The 13,543-nt window shown below is 42.6% G+C and overlaps 1 protein-coding gene across 1 annotated transcript in view; it reads right to left on the bottom strand.

Annotated features, from left to right (window-relative positions):
* Positions 1–13,543, bottom strand: part of shank1 (SH3 and multiple ankyrin repeat domains 1) — a 112,671-nt gene that overhangs the window by 14,135 nt on the left and 84,993 nt on the right. The window contains exons 16-23 of the mRNA XM_087840023.1: positions 6,892–6,974; positions 6,677–6,801; positions 6,015–6,150; positions 4,728–4,808; positions 1,625–1,633; positions 1,324–1,350; positions 1,157–1,213; positions 827–942 (exon numbers count right to left, since the gene is read on the bottom strand). Of these exons, the coding sequence (XP_087696149.1) occupies positions 827–942; positions 1,157–1,213; positions 1,324–1,350; positions 1,625–1,633; positions 4,728–4,808; positions 6,015–6,150; positions 6,677–6,801; positions 6,892–6,974 (634 nt within the window). The remainder of the gene's footprint in view (positions 1–826; positions 943–1,156; positions 1,214–1,323; positions 1,351–1,624; positions 1,634–4,727; positions 4,809–6,014; positions 6,151–6,676; positions 6,802–6,891; positions 6,975–13,543) is intronic.

Below are 13,543 nucleotides of genomic sequence, written 5' to 3'. Positions count from 1 at the left end.
TCGGCAATTGGTTTATATGTGGTTTCTAGTCTATCCTATAGACTATAGACAGGAAGTCTTTTGTCAATTACAGCTATCGCCATCTTGTGGTTGTTAGATAGAATGCAGGTTTAGACACTTCTGTATTGTTTTAATTTTTCCAATGTGGAAGAATGTCTATACTTGTGACAAAGACCCTCTTTCCCCATAGGCCTATATGTCCAATCTAACAGGCAGTGGCCACTCAATTATTTGTTTTGTTTGTTTTTTAGTTTAGTTAGTTTAGTTATTATTTTCAGTCCTAAAGCTTCTTTTATAAGCATAGTTTAACTAGTAATGTATCGATGGCCTTTTTTTTTACGAGATTAAGCATTGTTTTAAGTGACCTGATAATACTGAGAAAGGTCTACTGACCACACTTTACTGCGCTATTATCTAAAACGGTCCCCAACCCCCGGGCCTCGGACCGGTACCGGTCCGTGAGTCGTTTGGTACCGGGCAGCGAGAGTTTTTTATCGGTTTTCAGTGTTATTTTGTTATTGTTTTTATCGTTTACTCGGTTTTCCTTGGTCTTTTCACGTGTGTTATGAATAAATTTTCTTTTTTTCGGTACCGGTAGTAGTTTTATTTTATTGTATTTATCCACGACACCTTAAAGGCCGGTCCATGAAAATATTGTCGGGCATAAACCGGTCCGTGGCGCAAAAAAGGTTGGGGACCGCTGTCTAAAACTACTTCTATCATATTTTTCTTTTCTATCTCATTTTATGGTAGCCGTGTTGGCACATACACACAAACACACACACATCTCTGAACACTCATAAATCTACTGCAGCACAATACACACCTCATTGCCATAGAAACTTCTTCCCCTGTCCCTTTTTGGCCCCTGTCCCCGTGTCCCCGGCGCCTCATTGGTGCTGATTGTCTGCTGAGCTGCTGCAAGAATTTCATCTAGTTTATCTGAGAGAAGAAAAAAGGGGGAAAGAGACAGACAGAGAGAAGCAGAAAGAAAGAGAGCAAGAGAGACAAAGGAACATACGACAATGAAACAGAAAAATGGACAGCAACAAAATGAAGGGAACAATGTGCAGGAAGGGCCACACTTGACAAAGGTGGATGAGAAAGAGAGGAAGAGGTTCAGGAAACATCCGCTGAAAGACACGAAGTTTCTTACTCAAAGCCATCTGATAGACTGTCCTCTTCTTCTCGGTAACTTGTGAGGATTCGAATTCTATAGGAAGGAACGCAGGACAAGCTCGGTAAGACACTGCGTGGTGAGTGCCAAGTCATTTTGGACAGACATAAATACAATGCCTTAAACGGGAGTGCACCAGAGCATACCTGATTTTTTTTTCCAAGGGGTAGCAGCTGGAAGGAGGACAAAAGGAGACTTAAGTTTTGGCAGGATTGAAAGTGCAATAGCGTTGTTAATGTGAATACTAATCATATTCCCCAGAGCCCGACAAACTGAGTCACCTCTCCAAGCTTTTTCGATCTTCGATGTAAAACAACGTGCATCACACCCACGCTTTAGGACGGCTAAAGCATGCACACTAGTGTTACAGTAAATATGCTGTACACACATACAATATGCTCTGACCAACACACACACTATTGGAAGCAGACTGAAGCCAACTCCCACCTCTCTCCACTGTGAAATGGTTAAGATCCCGTCAGCAGGGGAGTGAGGACAAAGGAGACAAAGAAAAGCAGAGTTAGTGGTTAACCGAGTGAACAGGCAGGAGGAAAGTCGAGGAATTAAAGGTGACCCTTAGCATTCGCTGGTTTGAGTGAGTTTGTGTATGCGTGTGCATGTGTGTGTGGGGGGGGCTCATCTGCGCTACTCATACTCGAGCAGTTATATTTCATAATGTGTGGTTTATTGAGCTTGATTAAACAGCAATTAAATCTAATGCACAATGGTTAAACCAGCTATGAAGGGTTTCTGTGCTTGTGTTTGTTTCATCTCTCACAAAATCTACGCCCCACACATCTTTTCAAAATAAGACACATTTTTATTGAAACAAGTGTCCAAACATATTTAAACAAAGCTCGAATGTAATTACTGTCAAGAAAACAACCATTTGTTGAATAAAGTGCACCGCAGGATCACTCCGGTTTTAATGCCCTTGTTATCTTGCAGCATGACTTCTAGCTGAACCGGGACACTGCACCAATGACAGGGGTGAGATAGTTTAATAAGCATCACAGCTAAATGAATTCTAATGCATTAGAGTAAGCATATGGCAGCGGCTGACATGGCTTCATCACACATTGTGCTCCTCTCACCTTGATTTAGTAGAGGAGGCACAAGCAACCAGATTCAAGTGCAAATGAAGAAACCAGATCTCAACTTTGGTTATTAAAGGACAAATGCACTTTATATTGAGTCAGACTTTAGATAAAGTAACCCCAAAGATGGCGGTTGTCCCACCTCTGCCCTTAGAATAAGCCAATAAATCAACTATGGTATTCATTTTGTTACACTGACACATGCAGACAGCAGAGGTGCACGGCAGATTTAGTTGCCTCGCATAAGGTATAGCTCCTCGTTATCAAAGCGAAGATGTCGTAAATGCACTTTTTGACATTGTTCTTGGCTTACTATATCTATAACTTGAATGCTCTGCTATTGGTGAAGTCATAATATCGTGCAACTTTTCTACAGAAGTATAATATTTTGGGGCAAAGTTTTCAAGCCTGAACCTAAACTTCTTTTTTTCATCAAATTTCATGCAGTTTTTATGTCCCGGTGGCCAATGGTGTTATAGTTATGGATACATTCTCACTTAATTAATACAGGAGTTTCAGAATAGTTGCCCAGAGACATTTAAAAAACCACTCCAAAGTGGAAAGACTTTCTTCTGCCCTGGCTGGGCATGAAGTTTTCAGGCCAAAAACCCGGTAAGATCATATGATAACAGGCCTGACAGATTTTTCTTGTTTTAAATTAACACATAAATAGATAATATCGATGCAGATACCTTGTTAGGAATTGTGAAAAAGATATACAATAGAGTGGTCACAAATTATGCAGCATATGCTTCTATGTTTCTTAAGCTTAGTTTGGCTCCTCCCTCATTCATAAGGGGTCGCCACATTTGGTAGCTCAGCATATTTTTATACAGAATCCACTTCCTGATGCAACCCCAAACGGATTTGGAGTTGCATCAGGAAGGGAATCCTTCACTTGCTAGGTGAACAGTACTAAAAACAACAATATTAATATGACTATTCATGTGTGTGCATTAACACCTTTGTTGCTTGGACTGAAACTGTAAGGATCAGATCATACATACAGTGTTACTGGTAAGATTGAGGAGTCTATAGTGAGCGTTGGGACAGTAGGAAAGTGGGTTAAGGGGTTCAGGAAACCTGTACTGGGTGCTCATGCTTTGGGTGGTCAGGTGAGATCACACCACAAAAACAGGGCAGGTGAGGGGAGGAGATGGGGGAGGAATTAAGCAAAAGGCTAATCTCTACACTCAGGTTCATCAAGTCTGATCCTGATTTGGACAAGACTAGAATAATAAGAAGAACAAGCTACTTCAAAATGATTAAACTGGACGCCAGTGGGGGCATCTCCTGCCAGGATGAAACCAGGGATCTTTTGCATGTTAGGTAAAACCACTAAAACAAGCCCAGATCGTTTTTTGACACTGCCCCCTGAGAGTGTATATGCAGCGACATCATGTAGAAGAGTGTGTAGAGCTCTGGATAACACATATGGGTCAACAATGCAAGGAGCTCAGGAGATCTGAGACTACCTAACAAAGCCTAGCTGATCATTCTCATGTCATCAGCTCTCATATATTATTAGCCGTTAACTGGGCATGCTCAGAAGCAGAGCGTTTTAAGTGCTTGGAAGATATAACCCAATCAGCAGTAAAATACTGGCCAGCGTTCTGATCAGCAACTCTCCTCCCACTATTTTGCCTCAAATAGAGATGGCATAGCCACACATAATGCAGTCACCATAGCAACAGACCTGGAACAAAGTTTTTTTTTCTTTCTTTCGATTTTTTTTTTTCAAAAATTACTCATCTCAATAATTTTATCCTTGGTGTGATTTTCTTCCAAATCAATAACAGAGATTTTCAGCAAAAAAAAAAAAAAAAAAGACACCTCGCTCTGATGCATGTAGCACCCGCAAACTCTGTCCAGGTGATACCTTTGCAGTTTCAGTGTTACCTTGGCGACAAATGCTTGCTGAGTGTCAGCATGAGTGCGAGCAGAGGGGCTGGTAGGCTACTCTGTGGGTGCTGGGGTTGAGTGGGCGGGGCCAGGGAGCAGTAAGGGGTGCAAGGGGTAAGAGGCAAGAGAAGCGGGCAGTGAGAGAGGGATCACAGGGTAGATGGCGACACTCGTTTTGGGTGGGGTTACCTGTAGTGGGGGTGCTGGAAGTGACAGTGTGGAACCTCTGAAAGAACAGTGAAATGCATTGAGACCGTCATCCATGGCGGCAGCCAATCTTCTTTCCCGCTAGTTTCTATCACTGAATAACTGCGCTCTCTCCTCACTACTGTCTTGCCATCTAAATTTAGCCCTTGCTCAACTCCCCTTCACACTTACAGCATCTTTAACAACCCCCAACTCTGGTTTCACACTGTCCTATCATTCAACACCACCTGAATCTGTTTCTACCCAGTACAGCACCCCGCTTCTTTGTCTACATCTTCCTAGCTCCCCTTACTTGTTTCAATTAATCTCTTTTAAAAAAACAGTGGTTTAAACTAGTTTCTTACCCATCTCCTCCAATTCTGACGTCATTGATTTGGACCGCAGGGCAATAGCTGGAGTGCTCAGCCTTTTACTCTGCTGGGGGACTGGAGGAGAGTGAAGAGAAAAGGAAGCAGTGGTCAGTCAAGCTGTTCAAGAACAAGGTTCAATTAGGTCCAGAATTCATCAACAGCAGCCAACACCAACGTGTTCTCATCCCGTATACTGCCGTCCCGTCAGATGCCGCTGGCATCACTGAGATATCCACAAGATGTCCTTTGGCACTGGTTATGATGGTTGAGTGCCAATTTAGGGAGCCAGCATATGATTCAAGCCTGCACAGGAAAATTATACAAACACTTTTAGAGAGTGTTTTTTAAAGGTGAGACCACAGTTTCTGTGCATTCAGATGACGGCAGTTTGTGCTGCATCACAGTTTTTCAACCATCTGTGGGGTGAATGGTAGGGCTGGTTATTTAGTCAGATTTTAACCACAATTAGGACTTTGACTTCCTACAGTAAAAAAACCCCAAAATAATCTAAAGATGAACTAAAACTCATAGGGTTTTGTAGTTGAACCGTGTTTCCCATCTGGGAGCTTTCACTTGGGATGATCTGATATCCTCGTGTTGGTGTTGTTCCCAGATCATCATGAAAATGTTGTTCCAGGTTCAACATTGCAAGTGACCAATCACATTATTGTGACGTTATTCTTTTGCGCACCAACCCATTGTGCATTTATGAAATTCCAATGTTGCAAGGACAATATCAATTCTGCTTAGCGTTTATTAAAGGGTTAGGGTCCGTTGATCGGCGGACAAAGGCGGTTTCTCGCAGCTTAAGTACAGTTTTTTGTTTTACGCCGGTTTTTCCCGAAGTCGCAAAAGTATGACATCACAACATTCTGATTGGTCACTTGCAATGTTGATCCTGGAACAACCTTTAGTATGATGATCTGGGAACAACACCAACACGAGGATATCAGATCGTGCTTTCACTTGTTGGTTGGTTTAGGCACAGAAAATTTCTCGGTTAGCTCTGTTAGACTGTGCCTTTGCTTTAAATATACTTCTTCAAACATTACCCCAGCAAATTGACAAATGATGCCTACACAGTGTGATTAAACATGGCTCTGCAAGAGCTGGAAGTGAGAGGGTTGTCTAAGCATTATGATAGACCTGTGTGCCACAGCAAAGGACATCTTGCGCAGTCGTCTGTAAGTGTCAAATAGTGACATTTTGTCAATGTTACAATTTGACACCCTGGGAATGAGAACAGGATGGCACTCCAGGAAGAAGAAAGCAGACTCTTACTTTTCTTCCTTGAACCCTCCTCCATGTCAGGGTTGCGGGTTACCATTACAACCTTGACCATGAGGCTGTTACCACCCTGCCGGATCATGTTGACGACCTGCCGGTGACCAACTTTCACCACATTCTGACCGTTGACCTGGGGCACAACACAGGTGTAGATATTTATTTATTTTAAGAAAATTCATTTATATAACTTTACCCTTCATTTACTGCATGTCAATGAACCAGATGGTTGACAACGTTAAGCACTTGTAGTTTAGAGTTTCTACACATCACTATTTATAAAAATTGTTCTTGGCTCACAAGGAATTGTTTCAAACTTTTTGTTTTTTGCTACTCTTGATTCTGTGTGATGTCAATGAAAGTTGGCTTAAACGAAAAGGAAAACTAATGATCTGCACCAAAGCTTAGAAAAAGACAAATAATGACCTTTTTATTTAACTATAGAGCTACTTTAGCAAACTACAGAATAAAAATACAAACCAGGAAATGGGCAGAAGTAGTCTACTGTAATGTCTTTTTATTCACACTCACACTTGTCTAGATTGCTTCTCCTCATCTGCTGATTTTCATGGTGATTCAGTTGCAGATATCGCATTTTAATCAAATTTTCTGACTTTGGAAATCAGATTAGATAAATAATAAATAATGATAATCACTACCTCTATTAGGAAATCCCCCATCCTGAGACCGGCTCTCCAGGCCACACCTCCCTCATCCACTGACTCCAAGTACTGCAGGGCAGGGAAGGCCGGGGTGGGAGTAAACTCTTCGATAGGAGTCTGAGCTGAAGATGGTGTGAAAATATGAGATTGCATTAGCACTGCGTGTAAGGTACTGTATTTTCAGTATGATTGTGAGCGTGCTCGCGTCTTACCTTTTGCACCTCTTAGGACAAAGCCAAAACCCTCGCTATCTTTTTTCTGCAGAAGCACTGTCTTCTCTTTGATTATATAGTCACTACCAGAGAGGAGACAGAGGAGAGACAGAGTACGATGGTTAGACACGTGCTGTACATCGTTGCTCATTCACGATGATGGTTGGAAAAGCACATCACATCAACCTTTTTTCAACTATACCACTCCACTCCAGACTTCACGATTCCAACTTTCCCCCTGTGGTTACATCACCTGAAACTCCTATCAGCTGTGTATGGGTGTGAAACAGGTGCTCTGCATGAGGTTATACTTCAGCTTTGTTTGTTTTTTTTATATTATTAATATCTGCTCACGAATTTGTTTTCAAATGAAATTATATCATGGCATCCTATTTATGTTTTTAAAGTCTAACATCCAGAAAATTCCACCTCCAAGACTTTGGAGTTTGTCATTCATTATATTTCTAAGGTAGCTATAAAAGGGGCTTAAAATTATAGCAGATCTAATATAAAGCCTAATGTGACTGGCATTTTATATACTCTGAAATATGTTGCTCCTGAAAACATTACAGAGGGATCAAAGGTAAAAGGATTATTCCTGGAATATTGTAGTTCCAGCCTAAAACTAGTTAATCTTAGCCAAACTTTAACCACCTTTAAATTGCGATCTATGCCAGTACAAGTACAGTGATGACTTAGAATCGTGTCTTTTTGCACTTCACTTTCCTGTATGCTTTTTGAAAGCGAGCATGGAGCCAGTTTTTACCAGAACCTCAGTCAGAGATGCTATATACAGTTCTATGGCGCTGCTTGTTGCCTCAGCAACAGCTCGAACTGGACGCAGGGAAATTTGGGTAGGTCCACACCAGAGCCGAGCTATGTAATGGTAAACTATTAGTCACTGACAGCAGAGAACAGGCACTGCATGCTCACAGGTGCGGCTCATATAGTACAGTATATTTTCTGTTCTGTGCTGTGGCACAGATGGAGTGTAAGCAGCCTGAGGTGTGATCGAAGTGCATTTACTGAAGTTCAAGTATAACAGCATTTCCTATTAAACTTACTCTTTACAGTTATGGTTACAGAAACTTTCTCAACACATGTATGTCCAACGACAACACACAGAAAACAAAGTTATGCTTAAGCTAACTAATAGCTCTAAGGCAAGCTTACACTGGATAAGCTAACATACAAAAACACACAAAACAAAGAGCAACTCAGAAGCACCAATGTGCCCAACACAAGAGAAAGGCCACCCAGAAAGATCCCAGCAGGTTCGAACCCAGAGCCTCCTGGTATGAGGTAACTACACAAGTACATAAAAGGACTTTTATTCACAGTCATTGCATTTCAGTGTTCGTCTTTATATTTACTTTGTGATGACAAAGATACGATGATTTATCAGCCAGCAGTGCTGAACACACAATACTCTAAAATTTTAATATATAATCATTTTTCTCGACGAGTACTTTTTTTCCTTCTGATACTTCCTGGTTATTAAAACCTTGGCTGTTTTCTTTATAATGGTTTATGTAGACAATATAATCACTTCTTGCATCACTGAACACAGTGGTTCACAACATGAAGGGCAAGCAAATTTAGATACTACATATTTGTGCATTATATTTTCATAACCAGACGCTTTTGTCGTCCTGTTAGCACAGAGGTCGGACATATGAGACAATCTAAGGTCCACCGCCGCCTCAGAGGTATGCGAAGCTTGTTGTTATGAATGAAAAGGCCATACAAGCAACCGCTCAGTCACCAAGTGAGTCAGAGAGGTATATACATAAAACACGTTTCAGCTGTAACATACTGTAACCACTTGCTGATAATCCCATCGTGCACCAAAATAGTCCCAACCCACTCCATCTGTTCATCCCGCTCTCTTTTTCTCTTTACTGGCTTTTTCCTTATTTTACATTTTCCTATCCTGACGGCCTTTCCATAAAGCTCTCAATATTGGCTTCTTGCCCTTGTTCTCCAAACTTCTAATCATACAGTAACTTTTTTTTCTAATCACATTTCCCCCTCTTGATCTTTTTCTCTCAGTCCATTGAGTGCATGGTACTCTACAAGCTGTGAGAGCCTCTCTATCTGTGCCAAGGCTGTGTCTCTTTGTTATTCTCATCCGTTTCTGTCCATTTCTGCTACCCAGCACAGATCTCAAATGAAGGACCAAGTTAATGACTTTGCACGCAATACGGCAATAGGCATAATTACAAAAAAAATAAGGTAGGAATGAGCAGTAGCAAAAATCGAATGCATCCATAGAATTGCACAGCGTAGCACATTTTCTATAAAATATGAGCTGTCAGAATTGTTAAATGCACACAGACATCAGACTGACGCTGGGTTAACCTGCTCTGTCTCAACATACAACATAAGCAACAAGTCATTGACTTATGTGCAGGTAACTTATTTCTTTACTGAAAAGGTTTATAGTCAAAGGGTGGTTTTTATTTCATCTGCAGTCCTTTATATTAAGTGGCATGGCTGTAATCTTTAAAAGCAGCAGCTGCAGTGAGACCAGAGAACAGAAGAGAGTGATGACAACAGATGTGATTACAGCAATGATAAGGAGAAGCAGTGGTGAGGGTTGCAAAGTGGCTTGCAGACGTTAAAGCAGCTTAAATATGGCATCTTTACAAATGGCCAAAAAATAGATGACTGATCACAAAGTTTTCATAGATTTGTTCAAGTTTTAGAAGAGAGGTAACACTACAGAAAAAGATCCTTCAAGAAGTGTTACATCTATGATATACCCCTATGAATAAACTCTGAAAGTTGAGGCTTTTTTTTTTCTAAAAACAAATGATGCATTATGAGTGGCCAAACCCAGAGCTTTTAATCAATCAGTATTTGGGAATATAAAAAAATAAAATAAATAAAATAAAATAAATAAAAATAAAAAATGCAGAGAAATGTGGAATGTTGTATCAAACATTTAAGAACCAAACGGTTTAAATTATTTACATATTTAATTAAAAGTTAGTCAGTGGAAGATGAGTGTGATCAAAAGTCACTTACTTGGTTTATCGACATGTGACTATGTGTGTGTGTGTGTGTGTGTGTGTGTGTGAGGCTGCTTCCCATCCAGACAGCTCCTAACTCCGACTCTAGGCTGTCTTCAAGGATGACATCAACTTCCCATTCACTGTACTCAGGTCCAAATTTTTTTGGACCTCTTTGGACATCAATAAAAAAAACTGCCCATTTAAAAGCTACTGCAAATGCAGCTGAGCAGAAAGCCTAATTTTACTCATCTTTGGAATCTTTCGCCATGCTGGTCAACAAACTGCTCAAGCAAGTTTTACTATTCAGATAATTACCAATCAGATGTACACAAGGAATTTGGTTCAGTGTCCCAATGACAGAAGCCAGCCATGAACACTTGTTGTTAGCAGTCTGGTCATGTTAGAGAATTACAGAACAACAGAAAAATCTTAACATTATTTCCAAGTTGTGTGTGCTTGTCAAACCTGTGAGCGGATTTAATTAAACGTATCCCTGATTAAATCTCCACTTTTAGTTTTTGGAGATTGTTTTCTTCTCAAGTTGATACCTGAACACAACACAGGTTTCAGACTGCGAGCTTCTGCCGTCTCATTTAATGAGGAGGAAGAGGATCAGCGCTCAGATACACCTCCGTGCACTGCATCGCTCAGAGGATCCAGCCACTGACCCGGGACACAATGTTGTCATCAGAAAGCGATTGAGCTGGACAATGCAGCACAGTGTAGAGTGTGTCTCATGCTGCATAGGTAGGAAGCCAAGGCATTAAACAGGTTTGGCCAAGCAGGCTTCCATAGAGGTGTCAGAGAGAAGCTGGAACTTGTAATGCATGCTGCATCCTTAAAACTCCCTCACCATGCGCTGTTTCCTTTCTGTCGGCAGTCCCCCCTTTTTTATCTCTCTCACACACGGACACATGTACGTACATTCTGGTAAACATACAGAAACACGCCACACAGCAAACAGGACACAAGAACATATACAATCAACCAGCCAGTATGGGGGGGACGGGGGGTAATTTGCTTGCCATTTACCTTTTTTTTTTTTTGTCTTAGATGGACAGCAGCAAACATGCCATCCATCTATCCAGAGCGCGCGCACACATACAAACACACAGACATTGGCATGCATGCACGCAAACAAACACGCCATCAATCTGCACATCAGTAAAAGCAGCAAGCGTCACTTCTCCCGGTGCAGCATCGCAAGAGAACAGTTGAGAGAACAGAGAGCGATTCAAAGCAGAGAGAAAGAAGATGACACACACATGTTCATACAGCGAAACACAGAACGACTGCACTGCTCATACACCGGGCTGTGCAGCAGCAGCACTCGTCCGTCTTCACACACATGCATCACACACACTCGCACTCAGGCACGCTGAATCACAAACATCTGTCTGCAGGCATGCTTTGTAACATCTGTCAGTCTATCTTATCGATCCTGCCCTGCCATCCATGATGTCCACATGCATGCATCCCTCGCTCTGCCCCTCCATCTCCTCCCCCCCCGGCAACTGGAGGAAGAGGGGGGGGAAAGAGAGGCAGGAAGCAGAGGGTAAGGGGGGGTATAAAAAGCCATGGCAGGTACCTGTAAATGAACCAGACGCTCCTATTCACAGGGCCGAGCGATGGCCAGGAAGAAGAGAGGGAGAGGGAGAGGGAGAGATCCTCCTCGCCGCATGCCCCCATCGCCATTTCCTCCCCTCCCTCTCCTCCTCCTCCTTCTCCTGCTCCTTCTCCTTCTCGTCTTCCAGCGAGACAGTAGAGAGCGCGAGCCGCGAGAGAGGAGGAGAAGGAGAGGAGGAGGAAGAGGAGGAGAGAGAAATGGAAGAAGGGAAAGGGAGAGGGAGAGGGCCGAGCACTCCCAGCCCCTTCATACTTAAGACAGAGAGAGAGGAGGAATGGGAGAGAGAGTGAGGGATGGAGATGGTTCGCTGTGACTGCGACACAGAGCGAGAGAGAGAGAGAGAGGGAGAGAAAAGAGAAGGAGGGGGAGAGGAAGGAGAATAAGGTGGCTTAAAAAGAGAAAGGGAGAGAGAGAGAGAGAAGTGAGGGCATTTAGGAAGAAAGCGAGAAAGAGAGGTGATTGGGTTTCTCCGCGGGGGGGCTTCACGCACACACAAACACACACATACAGTCCAGGCATGGCAGCATTCATGCAGTTAACTCACACACAGCCCCCAAAACCACGTACACACTCTTCCCCTTCACACTCTTCCCCTCACTCCTCCACTTCCTATAGTTTATATGTATAGTATTCACTCTGCCTATTTATCACTGTCATGATTTCCCATTCATAAAAATGGATGTGACTCTGATAAGTCTGCTATCGAGGGAATGACAGAGGCCTCTCGCATTACTGAAAAAGGTATTACCATTGTTAGACACAATATGAAAAGATAAGGCAAATTAAATTATCTAACATTACACAATTTTTTTTAAAAAAATGTAAAGAATCCACTCGGCTTGTGTGTGTAATAAAAATAAATCTGACTTTGTACAGTTTGTCCCGGAGCCTCTTCTGCTGTCCTCCTGCAGTTATTGACCCCGCGTGCCTATAAATCACACTTAACTAACCTCACCCACCCCCTGTTTTTTTTCTTCTTCTATTCTTTGCTGCCTCTAACATGCACACACACACCTCACATAAACCATGCACACACTCAAACATGCTTCCCCCCCCCTCCACCCTCTCCTCACATTTTCTGTAAACGAAGCGTGAATGAGAGGGTCTTGCAAACGGGGGTGGGTGGGCATCGATGCAGACAGGAAGCGGAGAGAGGACAGAGAAACAGCTGGTGGATGAGTGGCGGAAGAAGGAAGAGGAAGAGGAGGAGGTGGAGGGGGAGAGAAAGAGAGAGGAGAGGTACAGATTCTCCCAAATAGGCACTCACATCATCTCTTAGTCAGAGGCTCCGTCCACGTATGTCGTAGTTGTTATGTCGTCTTACCCTCCCTCCCTCCCTCCTTCCTTCTCTCCCTTCTCTCTCTCTCTCTCTATCTACGTTTGCTCAATCCCTTTCTCTCTCATCCTCTTGCCTCCCTCCTGCATCCAAGGACGATCACAGCTCTTATCCTCTCTTTTCTCGCATGCCTGCCCATTTGTTACTCTCCGTGCATGTCAGGCCATACCACTGTGAATTTGTGTGCATAATATGTGTGTCCATGCATGTGTGATGAGAGGGAGAGAGAGAGAGAGAGGAGGAGAGGGGGAGAGGTGGGGCAGGAAGCAAATGTTGACAGAAGGTCCACATGATCATGTGTTTTTGTTTTTCAGCCTGTCAGTCTGTCCTCTGTTATCTTGTGTGTGTGTGCAGTTTATCTACAGCAAAGCATGTTCTTAACAAGACATGACAAACCACCACAAGAGCGTTTAACGGGATGTTCTCTGTGCGCCGCTCGTCCTTATTTGACCCGCTGTTGGCCCAAAAGACGAGTCTCATGTACAGATTGTGTGCAGTTGCTCAGTGCATCTGTGATAATGACACTGAGAGCTAATGATCTGCCAGTTTAGCTTTCATCTCTTTCACTGACTCATCTTTTAAAGATTTTAAAGCCAGTTTAAAGTTAAGCATGTAGCAAAGGCAACCTAAATACAGTAGCAGAGTTAATAAAAATGCTTTAAAACAATACAC

This window comes from Neolamprologus brichardi, chromosome 4, assembly GCF_056152115.1.
Source record: "Neolamprologus brichardi isolate AB-2024 chromosome 4, ASM5615211v1, whole genome shotgun sequence".
Lineage (NCBI taxonomy): Eukaryota > Metazoa > Chordata > Actinopteri > Cichliformes > Cichlidae > Neolamprologus > Neolamprologus brichardi.
This window is presented reverse-complemented; position numbering and strand designations above follow the sequence as displayed.